The following is an 18,505-nucleotide window of genomic DNA, read 5'->3' on the forward strand; positions in this document are numbered from 1 at the left end:
TAACCTTGTGGAGGTTCAGTCGTCGCACTTGGGACTGCTGTGTCAGCATCAGGCATGGGAGGGCTCGGTTCTTCTGACGAAGGTGTGGCTTGAGGAACAGACTCAGGAACAGCTGAGCGACCAAAAAATACCATGGACTTTACAACTCAATGCAACTAATTTCTGGTGTGTTTACAAAGACATTGTTCACTTCTAACCGACACTGTAACAGACGTATGCTTAACATTTCTATTATTGTGAGTGTAGTTTACAGTGCTGTGGAAGTGTACTGCATTATATGGAGAGCTGATTTTCATTTGGCTTCCTCATGTTGTCCTAATTGATGTAACCAAAATATGAGACTCAAATCTCCTCATGCTGCAGTACAATTCTACATCACTGCAAACTACAACGACAATAAGGCAACGTTCACAAGGTTGATGTCCAATTCGGATTTTGTGTTAAATGCTGTGGGAGGAGGTAAGAATATTTTAGTGAAATGAGGCGAGGCTTATCAATCCATGTTCCAGGTGAGATTCAATTAAACCCATCAAGTCAACACTGTTACTCGAAATAATCTTGAAGATTCACGGATGATCGTCAGAATTCTCCCCAGCATTCTCTCGCCCGTCTGGAGGGCAAATTGTTTTTTGATGACGTAAAGGTCGGATTTATATGAATGAACATTCTTACTACAGACGCATCAGTTACGCATAGTCAAAAACATGTCTTTGCATTAAAATCAATGGAGAGAATCTATATTATATGAGTTCCCTGTGATCTTTATTAGACTTAATCACTCACCTTCTGTTTCAATGGCCTCAGTGGCTACAAAAACAGACAATACAAACCCTTAGTTAAAAGGTGGGTTGCAACAAATAAAGGTGGCTTGCAACAACAATCAACAGTAGTAAAAATCAAATGTTCTAACCAGGAGCTTCTATTTGGACGCTAGTGGTTGCTTCTTTGGTGCTTCGATGCGGTCGAGATGCAATTTCGTCAATTCGTTCCTGATATCGTTGCTTGTCTCCTTTAACAGTTCTGTATGCCTGGGAAGACAAAGGAAGTCGGTTATTTATTGTGCTATACAGTGCAACAGCCAACACATCACTTGTTATCGGATGGTGTGCACACCAATTATCTCAGTTGTTGATTCTTAATTTTATTCTTACCAATTGATGTTGGAAAAGGTTTTGGAAATGATCTTGGTCTCATTTTTTATACACAAAAAATGGCATTCGAACAGGGGTGTGTAGACTTTTTACATGCACTGTATAGATGAGATCACTCACGTAGATTGCGCCACCAAGGCAGGTTGCCCCAACCAAAAGGACATACAGCTGGTTTTCCCGACCACCCCCTGCAGGCCCTGTCGCCATGTGAGCCGCAGGTACATGTGCAGGTATTCTGGCATTGTGAAAACCTGAGAACAAATAATGCAATGCACCATCTTGATCAGTTTTCACAATTGCTATGATCAAGTTTTCAAACCATAAGTATTTTGGGATGTTGATGGGTGGTGAGAGACTGGTGTGCAGTATTTGTGCTACTAAATAATACATCCTTCTTTACATCACAGCATGTTCAGAAAGTCTCTTTACATGTATTAAAAAGGAAGTGATTTGTTCTTGTTAAATTCTACAGAGACTTTACAGACAACAGTCGCAGACCACAAAATTAGGCATACTTGCACTGAGGACCTGCATCAAAATTCTGCCTTTACAAAGATGATTAGGTATATAACAATATTAGAAACAGCTGCCACACCACTGCACACAACCATAGTAATAAACATTTTGTTACATTATAGTATTAAATCTCAAGCCATAATTGGCTCACGTTAGTAAAAAGCAAACCCTGTGACATTTTTAGTCAGGCATAACGCAGGGGATGAAAGTAATAAATTGGCATTAACTTCGGGGAATATCGCCGATCGCTTGTTGGCTACTTTAGCTCTTTAACGGTGAATTGAAGGTCACACTTTTACCAAAAAGTCGCCAAATTGGTTGGCCGAAGAGGAAAACGAGAAGACACAGAGCAATAACAAGCACCGTTAATTGGCTGGCCAAAAATGATTCGGAGGGCTAAAAATAATATATCAAGCTGTGTGTTAAGTTTTTGCATACCTGTTCTCCTCACATTTTGCCGACACAGTGTTGACGAGGCTCTGGCAAGAGGAGCAAGCTTTCTCCACACGATTCTACATTTGAGCATTGTGGCAATTCCGCTCTTATCAATTCCTTCTTCACTTGCCGACCTGTCAGGTTGGTGCACTATTGCTACTTAGTTTACCTAATCCAACCGCCGCCTACAGACAGTCGTGCTACCTGCCGCGCTGCACAAGGCCAGAGACAGGTCACACGTTTCAGAGGAATCATGGGTAATTGTAAAGAGCTTAAAACGCTCAAGAGGGATACTGCTAGGAAAGCTGATGACTAAAGATGGCGCCGTAACTTGCTAGGTAATGTAAATGTAAAATCGGTTCAGCGCCAGTCACAAACAAATACATCTCTTATTCGAAGATCTTTGGCGTAACGTCATTAATATTCACATCCGATTTGATTGGTCAAAAGCAGCCCAACGTCCACTCTGAGCCAATGGGGGTGTAGGTTCCTTATCGAGCCTATCCCTCGCGAAATAAGCCGCACCCCGCCTCTTGAGCAATCTTCGCATGCGCATAACGGCTGCCATATTTGAGCGGTACACGTCAACGTCAGAAATGGTTGTGTGGGAGTGACTTACTCACTGGGATAGCCTAGTGGTTGAAATATAAAAACTATGACAATGATGGGCTTACTTTTGTTATAAAAATAAACAATATAACATTAAAAAAACATCTCAGCAAATAACTGTTTAAAAAAAAGGTAATTAAAATAGAGTATGCCCATACAAACAGTAACATTCATAGTAGAGATACATTTTTAAATAAACTCAACATTACTCAGTCACTAGGAATTATCCATTCATCCATCCATTATCTGTACCGCTTCTCCTCACAAGGGTCGCGGGGCGTGCTGGAGCCTATCCCAGCTGTCTTTGGGCAGTAGGCGGGGGACACCCTGAACTGGTTGCCAGCCAATCGCAGGGCACACAGAGACAAACATCCGCACTCACAATCACACCTAGGGGCAATTTAGAGTATCCAATCAACTTACCATGCATGTTTTTGGAATGTGGGAGGAAACCGGAGTGCCCGGAGAAAACCCACGCAGGCACGGGGAGAACATGCAAACTCCACACAGGGAGGCCGGAACCGGGATCGAACCCACGACCTCTGAACTGTGAGGCGGACGTGCTAACCAGTCGACCACCGTGCCGCCCACTAGGAATTATTCAATTTTAATTTTAAAAACAGGATTTAGACTTATCTTTTTGGCATACCACATAAGTGCACGACCCCTACAACAGAGATGTGAAATTCAAGACCCGAGGGACACATGTGGTCCATGAAAGCAACTTATCTACATTGACTTCATGTTTCTTGCTAAGATACCAAAATTGCAAAATGTGTTCACTTTTAAAAATGTTGAGATATTGCTATCGTTTGTTACTGAGATTCCTTTTAAAATTAATTTAATATTTGAACAGTCTTTACTGACCTTTGATTTAAAAAAATAGGTAATCATCAATTTGTTGTATGTAATACAGTATAAGGCAATCATACATGTATGTCATAACAGCCCTCAGAAGAAAACCAGAACTCCGATGTGACCTGCTGCATAAATGTGTTTGACACTCCGGCACTAGAGGCATTATGATGTCCTAAATACCCTGAACGAGCCCTCATACAAACACATAGAATACGTGAAGTGTGAAGTTTCTGTGAGTAGACAACATGGACAATAAAGGGGTATATAACTAAGCTAGCTACAACGTACTATAGAGACAGTTACATTTAAAAGCTTTTTTTTTTCCATTTCTTGAATTGAACGGAGTCCTGTCATATTATTTACTGATCTTTAACCTTCAGCAATAACCGAGCAGTGCAAATGAACTCATTATTTTATGTCATAGTTGCACAAAGATATTCTGAAGTGTCATATACTACAAAAAATAAACAATGTATTTAGGATGAGGTCTTTCGACAGCAACATATCGAGTTTGTCTCTTAAAATATCAGTACAACGTAAACATCACCTGCTTAGTTTTCCGTTTTTACTTGAAACGCTTCATCCATTCTTGGTAACATAAACAGATGATTCTCTCACTCCCCTTCTCTATGTCAGTGTAATCAATTTTTTGACTTCCTTCTTTTGGAGTGGCTGGGCTGAATACCAGAACACAGGATATGCTTGCTCTCAGTTTCACAGCAACAGCAACAGCAGCAGCAGCAGCAGCAGCAGAGAGGACGACACACTCTGCAGTCAAGATGAGTGCTGGGGATGTGGTCTGCACTGGCTGGCTCATTAAATCTCCCCCGGAGAAAAAACTCAAGCGATTTGTGAGTAGAAGCACACACCGGACACTTATTTTTGTCTCGTACTACTGCAGCAGCCTGACAATAGAATGCTACCCTGTGCTATTGAGCCTTGAGCTACAGTGTGTTTGTGTGTGTGTGTGTGTGTGTGTGGGGGGGGGGGGGGTGCGTGTGTGTGTGTATACTATATACTATATGTATATTAATAAGGATTTGACACATATCCATGTATTCTCATACTGTAGCTGTCATTCAGCGTCCTTTCTATTCTTTTCTCATACTTGCCGTTATTATGACCACATGCAATTATGACAGGAGCAATAAATCACAAATCATGGAAAACAACTTGTGCAACAAACAAAACTGTAAGCAGCACATCGCCTGATCGGCGTGCAGTTGTTGGGGTCATGTGATCTTGGGCATAGCCACTCACTGCATGTTTTTGGTGCAAGGAGCTCATGTATTGTGAAACATGGGAAGTCATGTCAGCCCAGCCAGACAGTCATGAGCAGCAAGCAGAAATAGTCCCGCTTTTTGATGGGCTGCTTGCACTTCCTCTGTGCGAAGAGGAGGAGGAGGGAAATTTCTATTTGTCAAAACAAGTGTGGTGGAGGTCTGTATTGGTTGAAGGCAAGAAAAAGAAAACTTATTGAAGGACACCAGAGGAGTTCTGCTTGTGCCGGACAGATTGACAGATTCCGTGCATGTTGATGAGTGCAGCGTGACTTATTATTCAAATACTCTCACAGTATGAAAATATCTGTTATCTTGGTCAAACTTATATGGTGGAATGGAATCAGATGTCATAAAGCAGGGGTAAGGAACTTTGTTCCTATGAGGCGCCAGTTCTGTTTCTATAAAGTCGTCCATGGCTCATACTTAATTTATGAAAACATATCATGCAACGATTAAACAAATGTTTAAAAAAAACATATTTGCCAATCAATTATATAACTTTTTATAATAGTTATTAGTTCCTCGGATGTTTACTGCTCAAATGTCCCCACAGGCTTTCCTTCATCTCAGGTCTACCCCACTGAGTATACTCACAATGGATTAGGCCTAATTTTCGTATTAACATACATTTTCCTGCATAGAACGGCGACCTACTGTGTCAAATTGCATGTGATTGGTTGACCTTCAGTTACAAGTTCACTGAATTAGAAAGACATCGACGTCATGGTTACGTCATGGTTACCATAATCATCGTCTTGAACTACCATGCGTTAAATGTGCTCTTTGCAACGCGCTCATGACAATATCTAACTAGAATGTCACTAAGGCTAAAGTGGTCACAAAATTTTGCATGATTCTTTTTAAAAAAAATTTTTAACATAGCATATTTGATTGTTGTTCATCTGTGTGTTAGTTAATAGGCTACTTCCTGGTTCATGCGGAATGATGAACAAATGGACAATTGGTGGCATTATGATTCTGGAGTGTAGACGGGTCTACTGATGCTGTAGTGATGTAAAAGCATGAAAATAAATTCATGTATCTGAACCTTTATCTAATCGTGCTATTTCATGTCTATTTTGTTAAAATGGCTGCCATAAAAAGTGTCACGAAAACAAGCTAGTGGTGCTTCAATGTGATTGTAATTACACCTGAAGTTTCTTTAAATTGCTTAATTTAGACAATTTGAATTAAATCCAGTATTTAAAGGGGCTCGTATTTGGCCTATACACATCCTCCCCCCCTCCATAATCCTTTTTCAAGTATTCAAATCTCTTAAAAGGTCAACAGTGTTCTTATTTTCCCATAAAATGGGCGGTATTGATAGCAAATGTGGTTTGTCTCACCACTTCCTGGTATCAACTGACGTGCAGAAGATAACTCTCACACAAAGAAAAAAAGATGATGAAAATGAAGCCACAAAACCAAGTGTAAAAAAAATACCGCTAATGTATTCATTCAAAGTTCCTGTAAATTTAGAATGCACAATTTAGACAAATGTAATGACTGACATCTAACATGTAGCTCTGATAGAAATATGTGTTCAAACTATTGTCAGTATTGTTTCCCAATTAGAGAGCAGTCATCAATTTGGTAGAAGCACCTCTTTCTTTTGTTGGGTTAAACATTTTCTGCTGAATACAGTGAACTTCCTCTTCTATGCGGGGAATTTGAGCAAAAGGTTCCGCTTAGTGACCGTATGAAAAGCAAATTTAATTTTAAGTTGCCAAGTAAGCTGCGATCTCGTTCCCATGACTGCATGGTCATGACTAAAAAGGTGCTGATGGGGTTGTATTACTGTACTAGTAGACTGTCTCTGTTTATGAAGCCCAGAATTGTATTTGATAAACAGGCCAAAGGACTAATTCATCTTCTCTCCTGTAGGCATGGAGAAAACGTTGGTTTGTCCTGCGAAGAGGTCGCATGAGTGGTAACCCCGATGTGCTGGAGTACTACCAAAGTAAGAGTTCCAAAAAGCCAATCCGCACCATTGACCTGAAAGAGTGCGAGGTGGAAATGCTGAATGGGCAGCTTGGAATAAAGCGTGACTTCCAAGAGAAGCATCTCTTTGTCGTGAAGACCTCTGCTCGTATGTTCTACCTGGTGGCCAAGACTGAAGAGGAGATGAACGGCTGGATCAGCAGCATCAGTCACATTTGCCAGTTTGCCAACCATGAGGAAGCAGGTAAAGTACATTTGTGACGCAAAACGATTCTTTCCATTCGAACTTCGCCAATTTGGAGAAGAAGGCCAAAGGGCAACATGACTATCATGGAATTATTATTGCTCAACCTGTTTTGTTTAAAAAGAGAAAAAGCTACCAAAAAGTTCAACTCCACTGAACTGTGATAATAAAAAATATGGATAACTTTACATACTGTATATATATACATACATATAAAAAAAATGCCCCTTACAGCCTGTGAAAAATATACTGTAAAAGCTTGTGCCGCACATACATCAATTTTATTTGAGAATCTTTTATGAGACCATACAAATGTTTTTTGTGTGTGTGTGTTTTGCTTTTTGAAGAGAAGGCCTTGAATTTCAGAAGCTGGTCTAATTTGACTACGCGAGTCTCAATTATTCTAATAAAAGAGAGAACAAAGAGAGTGCTCACCTTTATGTACTACTATATATGTATTTAAAAAAACAGTCCAACTTGATGTTTCTGAATTTGGATAAAGATAGCTTTGCATGTTTTTTTTTTCAAGCTAGAGGAGCACCATTTTGCCTTTTGGTGTCATTCTTGTCACATTTGTGCGAGTGAAAAATCAGAAACAACACATTCTCAGTGCCACTTTTCTGTCTTTTTTTTTTTTGTTAACAGGGAGTTCGGAAGAAGGCTTTCCTCACACTCCAACATCACTTCAGCCGTCAAGTGACAGCTCTGACCGGGTGTCTCTGTCAAGTCAACAGGACTCCAGTCACCCACCAGATTATCTTGTCCTTTCACAATGTGGGACAGGGAGTGGAAGCACTTGTAGGCATGTAAAAACCCCTCACACAAAATCACAAGATGAAAAAAGTGATTATTTTTCATTGTCATTGATTATGACATCCTTGTATCTGCAGACACAGCAGCTTTTCAAACTTAGATACCTCTTTGGAGCAGAGGTCTACAGAAGATGTCTTCAAGGACATCGTGCCCTCACCTCCCTGCAGTGACTCCTCATCCTTTCACAGCATTTCTCAGTTCCGTCTCAGTCCATCTCCTTTTGCACATGGGATGCTGAGCAACCCTCCTCTCAGCGCTCCATGTACTGCCCTAGCAGCACCTTCCTCCTCATCTCCGCTACATCTCTGTGCCATGAGTGTCTTCCAGTTTGACAAACCGTACTCCTGTGCGTCATTTGAGGCCGCGAATGACAGGCAAACACCTCCTCCGCTGCCACCTAAGCCTAACCATCTGTCCGATGAAGGCATTCGCAGGCCGAGGGCAATGAGTGCACGGCATTTCCCAAAACATGTTGCGCTGCTTTCCCGGAGGACATCTTTGTCAAGCCTGGACCATTTCACAACTGGTATGCTCTGATAGGAAAATCTGATTGAAAGTCATCTTGCTGGTATACTGGGGCAGCATGCAAACTGATGTGGCTAGATGGGAAAATCATTTGCATTCACCAATTTATCTTTTTTTAGGAGATGCTGACAGCAGATCAACAGGGAACAGAAGGCAGACTCTTAATTTGGTAAGACAATCTTGCCATGGGCAGCGCAAGCTCAGTCATCCAGGCTCCATTGTGTACTGAATGATAGAGAGAGGCTAGTTTGAGTCGCATACACTTGAACAAGGCGCTAAACCGCCGAATTTTCACAGGTAGCCATACATCTCCCCACTGTACATGAGTGACATCCGGATTCCGTTGTGATCTCTGTCTTTCAGAAGTCCTATTTAAATATCACACAGGTTCAAAGCCAGCAAGACGAGTCCTACATCCCCATGGTTCCCACATCTTCGTGTGTTAGCGTTGTTGAAGGTGATGGTTACATTCCCATGAGCCCCATCAGCGTCCTCGATACAAACAGCAAAGTCAAGTCCACCAAGACTCTCAGCTCCCTCATGTGCCAAGCAGGAGAGTTTGCACCTCCTCCAATACACCGTCATCTCAAACCTTGCTTGAGAAGAGGTGAGCGTGACAGTGGACTGAATGTTTTGAACCGCGTGCATGAGGTATTGCATACAATTGGAGAAGCCTTTTGCAGCGCTTCGCTAAAAATAGGCGGTTGTTAATGCACGTCAGACCTCTGAATTTAAGACCACATTCAAGACCTTGTTGTCCGTTCTGGGTTCACAGCTCGACCCCCACCTCTTGATTTGAGAGGCCTCTCGACAATCACTGAATATCCCACTCATCATCCTTTGAGCAGAACAAAGACTGATTCGTGGTGAGACTCATTGGAACTTGCATTTTGAGGGTTATTCATGCATGTTATGTCATTTTTTATCCTTTGTAATGTAAACATAGTGAATGAAATTGTAAAGAGTCGCTATCGAAAGAAAAAAAAAATCTTTGTTTTACTGAACTTACAAATTGGAGTACAAAAACATTTGATTACCATTATTGTAACACTTAAGATGTGATATAAAAATGATAGAAATGTATCCAATAATATATATTTTTTGTTAAGTTTCAGCTTTTCTGGAAAGTGTTTAACTTATGAAGGAAGCCTTGAGAATGGGGACAAACCAAGAGATGAAGAAGACGCAAACTGTGCCACAATGGTAAAATATTTTTCAAAAGGAACAAAGTATTCTCATGATATTCAAGTGTGTGTAGGTTGCACACATTTTAGCTTTGACCAAAATACTGGTTATATACTGACATAATTGTAATTCTAATAATTTCCCATTATATAGTTCAGTATTATGTCGGTTTTTTGGGTTTTTTTTCTAATCATAACAGTCATCAACACGCTAATGTCGCTCTTCAACCACAAAAAGAAAGCAAGGTTCCACCTCCAAGCTCAAATACCAAAATGAACTTGCCTGAAATATCTTAAATGCCTTTTGAGGGCGACTCTACTGGTTGCAGAAATCAGATTAAAAAAAAGATTTTAATCCCCAAATTGTACCTGGGCACATACAGTAACAGAAAAATGTTTTTCACGGATTGTCTTGGAAATTGTGCATTTTCCCAAAAATCAAATCAATCACATGATGTTTGGCCATGTTTTTGTTTTGTTTGTTTTAGCTCTATAATAGATCAACAGTTGCGATAGAAATGTTATTTTACATACCATAAATGTGGAACATTGATGACTCTTCAGATCTTCAGCTATTTCTCTGACGGCAGGAGTCAAGACAATGCTTCTCCCTCAATGTCGAAGGAGTTGTTCAACCTTGGGCGAGACGACCAAACCTTGACTACTTATCACTGGATTTCAATTCGGCTTCTCCTTCTCCCGTACAGAAGGTACAATAGATGACGCAGCCACAGTAAGGTCATTCAACATGACATTTGACATTTACCTCACCTGAACCTCCTTATGTGTCTCCACAGAAGCCTCTTCTTTCTGATGAACACCGGGTGGATTACGTGCTGGTGGATGAGAAGAAGACTCAGGCACTACAAAACACCAAGATGGAATGGATAGATGTGCGACAGTCCAAAACATAAGTGTGCAAAGTCACAATATAAATATCAAACACATTCAGTTGGTCTGATATTAACATAAACAATATTGAAGTAAATACTTCAGCATCTTGAACTTGCACTGGAAAAAAAATACAGTAAATCTGTTTTATTAGTTCTCATTGGTCTGAAATGTTCGCATAATATCTTTGCATATTTGTCAGAATTTCAGAATGACCTGAATTACACAAGGATTTGCTTCACAGCATTTACCATAGCTACCATGAATATACAGTGGACATACTGTAATGGTCAAATGCCCTGTTTTGTAATATAAAAAAATGTGAACCAACAATTCAAAACTTTTCCCACAATCAATGTGACTTATAACTTGCAATAACTCAATTGGATTTTATTTGATCTTTTTGAGACGGTAGGTGAAAAATAAACTACTGACATGTTGCACAAGTGCGCACCCCACCTTTTCTGGGATGTGGTCTGCGTTTAGAATGAACCAATCATGTTCAAAATCATGCTACATGGGAGACAGCACACACCTCCTGCCATTTTGAGTGCCTCTGATGAACCTAAAATACATTTTGGCCGTCCCAGTAGGCCATTCCTGACATTTTGGCATTCTATTGGAAGCCTCAGAGTTGCCATTTCGAACTGTACATAATTCCTTCCACCTTGTCTATAAGGCCCACGCTCCATCTGAAAAAAAAAAAACGGCCCAAAAATAAGATGCTGCCAACACCATGCTTCACTGTAAGTATCACTGTAAGATTCACACTTTTGGCGACCAATGTTGTATTTGCACCAAACATACCTTTTGGGAATTAAGGCCCAAAAGTTAAACCTTTGCTTCATTGGACCATAACAAAATCTCATTAAAACATGTGGGGAAATGAATAAAGTATCCATGTTGTCGGCACTTGATGTTGTCGGGAATACGTTGTTTAAATGGCATAAAACATGAAACATGAGCCAGTACTAGCTAGCTCATAATTTGGCCTTTCCATCACTTTGGTAGAGGAGAAAGAAACGATCTGCTCATGATCCAAAACACACAAGCTCATCTGTGAAGCATGGTGGTGGTAATGTCATGGCTTGGCTGCTTCTGGAAAGGTCTCACAAGTCTTTATTGATGATGTAACTCATGAAAGTAGCAGCATGATGAATTCTCAAGTCGACAAGGCCATTTTGTCTAGCAATTTACAGAAAAATGCATCCACACTAATTGGGAGAAGCTTCATTATGCAACAAGACAATATACTGTATAGCACCATTCATACTTTAAAAGCCACACAAGTGCCGTCAGCAACAGGCGCCGCGAGCAGGTCGAGACAGAGCCGCATAAGGACCGGCTTGCCCCAGGCTGAGGAAGGAGTTAGGACCACAGGCAGAAGATTGAGGCCAAGACCCCCCTACCCCACAGAGTCTGGGCTGCATCCACGGCAGCACCCTCCACGTCTAGAGCCCACCACAACTCCCATCGCAGAAGCTCTTAGACTGGGAAAGGTATCATGGGACCTTAACCCATAGAGCATGCATTTTACCTAATCAAGAGGAGACTGAAGGGGAAAAAAACCCAGAAAGAAACAAGAACTGAAAGAAGCTGCAGTAAAGCCTCGGAAAAGCATTTCAAATGAAGAAGTCAATGGGTAGCAGGCTTGATGCAGTTATTGCAAGTAAGGGCACCAAATATTAAATGTTGTTCAATTCAAGTTTAATTTAATGGTCTCTGTTCAAATACTTTTGCTCACTTGAAAAGTGAGCGGATTAAAACAAAAGGTGCGCTGTCCTGAGTTAGCATTTTATTGAACATTTTGACTATCACGTTCATCTTTGATCTGAAACAAAACAAAGGAATTGACCTTGCTGTTTATACTTTTGGAGGGGACTGTACTTTTGCCACTTCTGCAATGCATTTAAACTGGGCTCTTCAAATGGAGCTAAAGCAACAACAAAGGTTACTTTATTCATTTTTCTTCATGTAGTTACCATATATGGTAGGTAGTGAGAATGAATATATTCGTCATCACTTTCTTCATCAAGTATTGTCAAATGCACTTTGACTATGTATGCATAATGTCATTTTTTTAATGATATACAGCGCATGTGTTTTCAAATGTTCTTGATCGTTCTTAACTTCCGGACAATGCGGGTAACCAGCTTGACAACAGCTGAGAACAACTGCTCCATCTCTATATACTCACCGACCTGCCGAAAGAACGTTGGTTCACGTGTTGCGTCACTAACATGCGCCGATTGGACTCAACGGACTGCTGTGTAGCATTTAATGCTGGCATCTTTGCTGAACGTCTCAAGTGAAATCGGCACGCAATAGCCCGATTGATCATAGCAACAACATCCCTGCATATTTGCACAATATTTTTCCCAACAGAGCGGATTGTCGTCACTAACCGTGGAATTAACACACCGCTGACGGATTTAGCCTGTTAGCAAGCACCAGATGCTAGCGAAAGGTAGCGTAAACGCAAAACAAATCAAACAGTTTCCGTCGTAAATTTCTAATCTATATTGGAAACGCTTGAAGTGAGAAATTAAAATAAAGTCAGTGATGCCAAAGATCTTGAGTTGGGGTACGTGTGGGAGAATTTGGCTGCAGCTGGTAAGTTTGTTTACTTATACTTTCCCATTATCTAACGTACAGTAGTTTGTCATTCCCTGAACGTCAATATATAGTTGACCGTTTGTCAGCACATCTTTGCATAACCTATTCATAAATAGGTTTCTACATATTTTAGCCAAGCCTCTCTGTCTGACTTCAGGTATGTCGTTGCAGCCTGTTGCGTTATTAAATGTGATTTTGTTTATTGTTTGTTTGAAATTGTGTTTTTATTTTCTCTGCTCATTCTTACAATATTGTACGTTTATGGGCAACAACAATTGTAACTGTTACATGCAGGTACATTACTGTAGTTCGATTTTGTTAATCCCCGCATTGATTAATAGTTTCTGTCAAAATAAATACAGATATAGTCCTCTCCAAAAGTATTGGAACGGCAAGGTCAATTCCTTTGTTTTTGTAGCATACTGACAAGTCCAGCTTTTATTTCATGTTATTTATTTACATCTAGATGTGTTAAATAACTCAGGACTGAGCACCTTTTGTTTGAAGCCACCCACTTTTCAAGCAAGGGTTATATACCACACAGATAGGCCGGGGCCGGAATCGAACCCACAACCTCTGAACTGTGAGGCGGACGTGCTAACCAGTTGACTACCGTGCCGCCCACAATGTTACAGTGCCTCATAATAATATTGAATTATATATTTGGGGAATAAAACTGTCATTTTTGCTGAACACTTAGACTAATAAACTTTATTTTTGGCCTTGATAATAGTATTTGGCAATATAAGTATATTTTGGGTGGAACTTGGTGTAAAGAGTTTGAGCACTGCTGTTAAAACAGTAAAAACTTGCTAATGGTCATAGTTAGCCAAATATCACTTGAGTAATTTTAATATGAAAACGCCACAGTAATGTTTGCATATTTTTCACTGCAGGGCTCCTGATGGATGGATGAAGAAGCGACACCAGTGAACCACACTGCTGGGTGTCGACATTCAGCTAAAACGACCTCAAAAAGAGTCATGATTTTGTAAACAAGCTAGCAATGGCTTCTCGTGACATTGACAAGTTCCCAAGTGAAACCAGGGACTTAGAGAGAATTTCGGGATCACTTTCTAAATGTGGCCCTCCTGACATTACAGAAGAGCATCTTCCAGATAAAACAACTTCTATTGTGAAAGCTCAAAAATGTGGGAAATTTCGGACTGCGCTTACATTCTTTGGAGTTCGCAAAAGCATGTGTCTCTTACCAAGCTTTTTTGGAGGAAAGAGTAAAAACCAGAGCAAGTGGTCTTCTAAGAAGGGAATCTACAAAAGCAAAACTCATGATGGGCTAAGCCAAATAAGTCATGATGACAGCCTGCGAGGTGGATCCACATCTACTGGGGATTTCGAGTACCACAACCAGAGTGACTGCACCGAAACCCTGCGTTGTAATGAATGTAGTTTCCCCAATGAACAGAAATCCCAGTCTCTCACTAGACAGAAACGCGGTTTCAAAAGTTTTTTTAGTAGTTTCAAACATCACAAAAACCATAGAAATGGTACAGATAAAACAGAAATGATTGCAATGTCCTCTCCTCACTGCCATGAAGCGGTGCCTCCTGTCCAGAACGACCCTGACCAGTATGTCACACAGTGCCTGCAATCTGAACCAGATGTGCCTGATTTTGCAAATGCTATGTGTGATAGTTCACTGGCACCTGAATGTCATAACACTGAAGTTGTAACCTTAGAGAAGAGTTGCGAACAAGAAAACCCTACGATTGAGTGTGATAATCAGTCATGTGTTGATCCAATAGATGAAATTAATTTGATGGCTGCGGTTTCCAATGAATACAAGGAGAGTGGTAGAGGACATAGTGAGCCTTGTTTGTTACTTGAGATGATTCCCGATCCATCACTGAAGTCTGAAACGCCTGCTGGCTCATCTGATCAACTGAACCTGATTTACGGTGAGGTGGCCTCACTTAAGAGCTTTGATTCGCTCACTGGATGTGGGGACATAATTGCAGATCCAGAGGTTGACAGCATCACAGAGACTACAGTTTCTGGAGAACGAAGTAGAAATGGAGGAAAGCGGGCATCCTGCTTTCTCACCTACCAGGGCGGCGGTGAAGAAATGGCCTCCCCTGAAGATTTAGACGAACAGTGTCTTCATGATTTCTGGGAAAATAATGCATCTGAGGAACTTCACTGTGCTTGCAACCAGGACCACATGGATCTGACCACCAGCACAATGCCTTCACACAATGTGGACTTAGTGGACAGCAACAGCGCACAGCAAGCCAGCACCATGAACACTTCAGCTGATGTGTTGACACCTCAAAGTGAGCATCAAGAATCAGTTCCTAATAGTGATGAGGGCTACTATGATTCAACTACCCCAGGTCCAGACGAAGGACAGGACAGAACAGACCGGCTAAGACAGACAAACAGATTACCCAGGGACAGTTACAGCGGGGATGCCCTCTATGAACTGTTTGCGACTGATGAGAGTCTTGTCAGTCCACACAATGAAAGCAAACCTAGACTGCCAAGTTCCAAACAGAGCGAGCAAATGGATGTGACTGATTCTGCTTTCTCAAAGATGAAACGATTACCAAGTGCTGACCAGTATCAAGTGCAGGATTTCATTGAGGTGCAAAGCGCATGCAAGTCCTTCAAGTTGACTCAAAGTACAGTAACTCTACAAGAAACTGACTGGAAGAAGAACTGTAATTTGAATTCCAAAGCACAGGCAGCGCCTAGCGAGAGTTTTGAGGCAGATGAATTTAATGAAAAGGGAAATAAGCTCGCTTCCTCAAATACTATAAATGTTGACTGTAAGACGAGGCACAGCAACTTGTCATTCGCAAGTACACCTGACCCAAATTTGAAAACATGTGATCCCAAAGAGCAACATCCAGAGGAAAACAAGCCTGTTGCATTGCCGTTCCGAAATGTCAATTCCCAGTCTCGGGATTGTAACAGTTGTTTGGATGAAAGCCAAACCGTTTGTTTCTCCCAAGCGCTTGTAAACTACGAGAAAAGCTCTCAGATGCTGTGCAACATGCACAACGCAAGCGTGGACGTCTTGGAGACAAGCACCACCTTCACTCCAAATATGGAGGCCTTGCCCACCATCGTCACCTTCGATGTAGTGGACACGCATAACGAGGGGGAATATGAGGAGCAGATTCAAATGGAACTGGAGGAGGACATTACGTCACCCTATCAGGAATTTGAAGACAGCTACCTCCAAAAAGATGCGTTTGCTGAATGCGACTATCAAATGTTAGATCTGTACGAGCAGAGTCTGATCAGTAACACGTGGGCCATCGCTAGTCTCCCACGGCACCTTGGCCTTACAAGACTTAGCCAGTCCATGTCCAATCCCTTGTCCCTAGACAGGAGGAGGTCTCTGGACACGGAAAGCCTTCAGTTGCAGATGCCTAGTGCATACAGAGAGAACCGAGGTGCTACCCTTTCCTGTCCTCAAGCTGAAAGAGATCCCGAGAGTGAACCTTTAGCGTATTATAAAAAGAATGTACTCATATCCGCATCAGAGGTTAGAGACGGTGGTAGCGCTATGGCCATACCATGGCAAAGTCGGTCAGAAATGGCTTTAAGCTTTCCTTTGAGCGACGAGGACATAACTAAAACAGTCGAGAAACATAAAATATTTTCCGATTCATTCAGCAGAGGCTTACCCGACAGTAAAGCCCACCTTCACTCTGATGTGCCGGTGTCTTGTGACGTGATGTCACGAGACACAGAGCTTTACAGTAGGCCATGCCACCTCCCCTTGCAATCAGATTCTTGTTTACCTCATAGCACCTTTGTTTATTCAGGAATAGACACATCGTACAGTGCAGATGACGATGTGTTTCACAAAGCTGCTGCTGATTTGCAGTCATATATGCAGTTTAGTCAAAACAGACAGACTGCGAGTAGGGAAAGAATATCTCATTCTGGAAGTCCTCTAAGGGCAGGTGTGCCTACGGAAGACGCGCCCACAGATGTGACAAACCCTGCAGCCGGCAACACACTTCCCAAAATGACCTTGAAATTGAAAGGCTCTCAATAATAGTTTGGAGGACTATGACGTGCCATTGATTGTTCTGTGTGTGTTACTTTTAGTGTTAATTATGGCTTACTTGAACAATTCATTTGAAATGTACTGCACAAAAACAGAAATTGGGAGTCTAAACACAGTCATGCTGAATTAAGAAAGCCAAATGGTGTTCGCACAGTTAATGGTTTCATTGCAGGAATTAAAAGCTCCCGTTTTGGCATCAGCGAGCATATTTTACAAAACAATCTCATGTTTCCTTATATCCAGGTTTCATCCATGTTACTCTGCTTTATCTGAAGACTCCGCATCAGCCTGGTTTGCATATAACACCAGTTGCCTCTTAAATCTCTTACTTGATACTATATTTGTTTCTGTACTACAGCGCAGCTTTCTTGAATGTGTAGCTGTTTGTTTTTTTGGTTCACCTCATTTCAAGGTCGCGATTTTTTAAAGGCAACACTTGTGACTATCATCAAAAGAATTTTGTGGTTTGGTTTGCAGTACAGAAAGTCTCGTTAGTTTTGATTGTGGTATTGAAAATGTAAACATGGAGTCATAGTTCTTGCACACTCAGTTACCATTAGTGTAGATAGTATGGCAGGATAAAACTGGCTTATTTGTGTAGCACATGAGTGGAATGCTGCTTGACTGCCTGTGCAGTGCAAAAGCAGAATACTGGCACAATTTATGCACATTATTGCATTAGAAGGAATGTGGTTTGAATAGAAATCCCTGCCTCATGTTCATATCGTGAATTTTATGTTTTGTTGATTCGATTACTTTGTTTTTCTAGTGTCATGAACAAACGTCATGAAATGCTTTGTATTTATATTCTCAGCCATTTGTACCTTGTAGGACTGTACTGGAAATGCTGTCAAAACTTGTTAATATGTCTTCAGTTTTATCTGTTATTTTGGAAAATCTGTTTTGTCTATATGAGCACTGCCTTAAAGTAAACAAAAAATAACTTACATTAATTTACATTTTCATTTTACTGTCTGGTATATTCCAGTCTGTTGGTCCACTCATCTTTTTTTGTTTTTAGTGCGCTCTTGACTAGAGTGATTTCAAGTTTTACATAACCACCCTTAGAGAATGAAATCCACATCGATAAAGCCTGGATATTTATCCTTAATCCAGCTTTTACTTTAGATAATTATGTTTACATATGAGCTCAACTGAAAGACAGACAACAATATGAGAAACTGCTCCAAAAGGTGCACATTTACTGCATCAAACAAAATGTAAAAGCTCTATGACAATTGTCTGCTTCATTAAAAATAAACAGCATCATGGATCCTGAGCATTAGTGATTACTTATCAGTGTGCTGTGAGATCATTGGGTGTGTTGCAAAAAAATTAGCCAATTTCACTTGTCAGAAAATTATGACAAATGTACAACACCCTAAATAGGCAAATAG

General features: G+C 40.9%; 3 protein-coding genes across 13 annotated transcripts in view; 2 read left to right on the plus strand and 1 right to left on the minus strand.

The window, feature by feature from the left end:
• aifm1 (apoptosis inducing factor mitochondrion associated 1) overlaps positions 1–18,505 on the minus strand; it is a 42,987-nt gene that overhangs the window by 6,735 nt on the left and 17,747 nt on the right. For 3 of the 10 annotated variants that reach the window (XM_086013126.1, XM_086013128.1, XM_086013129.1), the window contains 6 exons: positions 10,331–10,422; positions 10,094–10,195; positions 1,272–1,402; positions 911–1,028; positions 784–807; positions 5–112 (listed from right to left, as the gene is read on the minus strand). In XM_086013126.1, coding sequence (XP_085869252.1) covers positions 5–112; positions 784–807; positions 911–1,028; positions 1,272–1,402; positions 10,094–10,109 — 397 coding nt within the window. In that variant the 5' untranslated portion in view covers positions 10,110–10,195; positions 10,331–10,422. Of the gene's footprint in view, positions 1–4; positions 113–783; positions 808–910; positions 1,029–1,271; positions 1,403–2,105; positions 2,482–10,093; positions 10,196–10,325; positions 10,423–18,505 lie in introns of those variants that run through there. The other 7 variants (XM_086013132.1, XM_086013131.1, XM_086013125.1 and 4 more) reach the window with 5 other exon arrangements.
• gab3 (GRB2 associated binding protein 3) lies at positions 4,267–10,896 on the plus strand. 2 transcript variants are annotated; one of them, XM_086013136.1, is made up of 10 exons: positions 4,267–4,420; positions 6,737–7,037; positions 7,683–7,839; positions 7,928–8,376; positions 8,495–8,544; positions 8,739–8,982; positions 9,151–9,241; positions 9,485–9,578; positions 10,150–10,269; positions 10,357–10,896. In XM_086013136.1, exons 1-10 carry the CDS (start codon positions 4,268–4,270, stop codon positions 10,471–10,473), a joined length of 1,776 nt encoding a protein of 591 aa, XP_085869262.1. In that variant the 5' UTR covers position 4,267; the 3' UTR covers positions 10,474–10,896. The 2 variants fall into 2 exon arrangements, with proteins under 2 accessions (XP_085869262.1, XP_085869264.1); XM_086013138.1 differs by having other exon boundaries at positions 9,491–9,578.
• On the plus strand, positions 12,631–18,387 carry LOC147133179 (APC membrane recruitment protein 1-like). Its single transcript, XM_086013116.1, has 2 exons — positions 12,631–13,063; positions 13,963–18,387. Exon 2 carries the CDS (start codon positions 14,073–14,075, stop codon positions 17,094–17,096), a length of 3,024 nt encoding a protein of 1,007 aa, XP_085869242.1. The 5' UTR covers positions 12,631–13,063; positions 13,963–14,072; the 3' UTR covers positions 17,097–18,387.

Source organism: Filicampus tigris, chromosome 17, assembly GCF_054856515.1.
Source record: "Filicampus tigris isolate MCC_2025a chromosome 17, RoL_Ftig_1.0, whole genome shotgun sequence".
NCBI classification, from domain to species: Eukaryota; Metazoa; Chordata; class Actinopteri; order Syngnathiformes; family Syngnathidae; genus Filicampus; species Filicampus tigris.

Coding starts and splice junctions, on each gene's coding strand:
- gab3 (XM_086013136.1), top strand. CDS start 4,268: ATGCTTGCTCTCAGTTTCACAGCAACAGCAACAGCAGCAGCAGCAGCA. Junction 4,421..6,736: donor AGAAAAAACTCAAGCGATTT/GTGAGTAGAAGC, acceptor TCTCTCCTGTAG/GCATGGAGAAAACGTTGGTT. Junction 7,840..7,927: donor GGGAGTGGAAGCACTTGTAG/GCATGTAAAAAC, acceptor TTGTATCTGCAG/ACACAGCAGCTTTTCAAACT.
- LOC147133179 (XM_086013116.1), top strand. CDS start 14,073: ATGGCTTCTCGTGACATTGACAAGTTCCCAAGTGAAACCAGGGACTTA.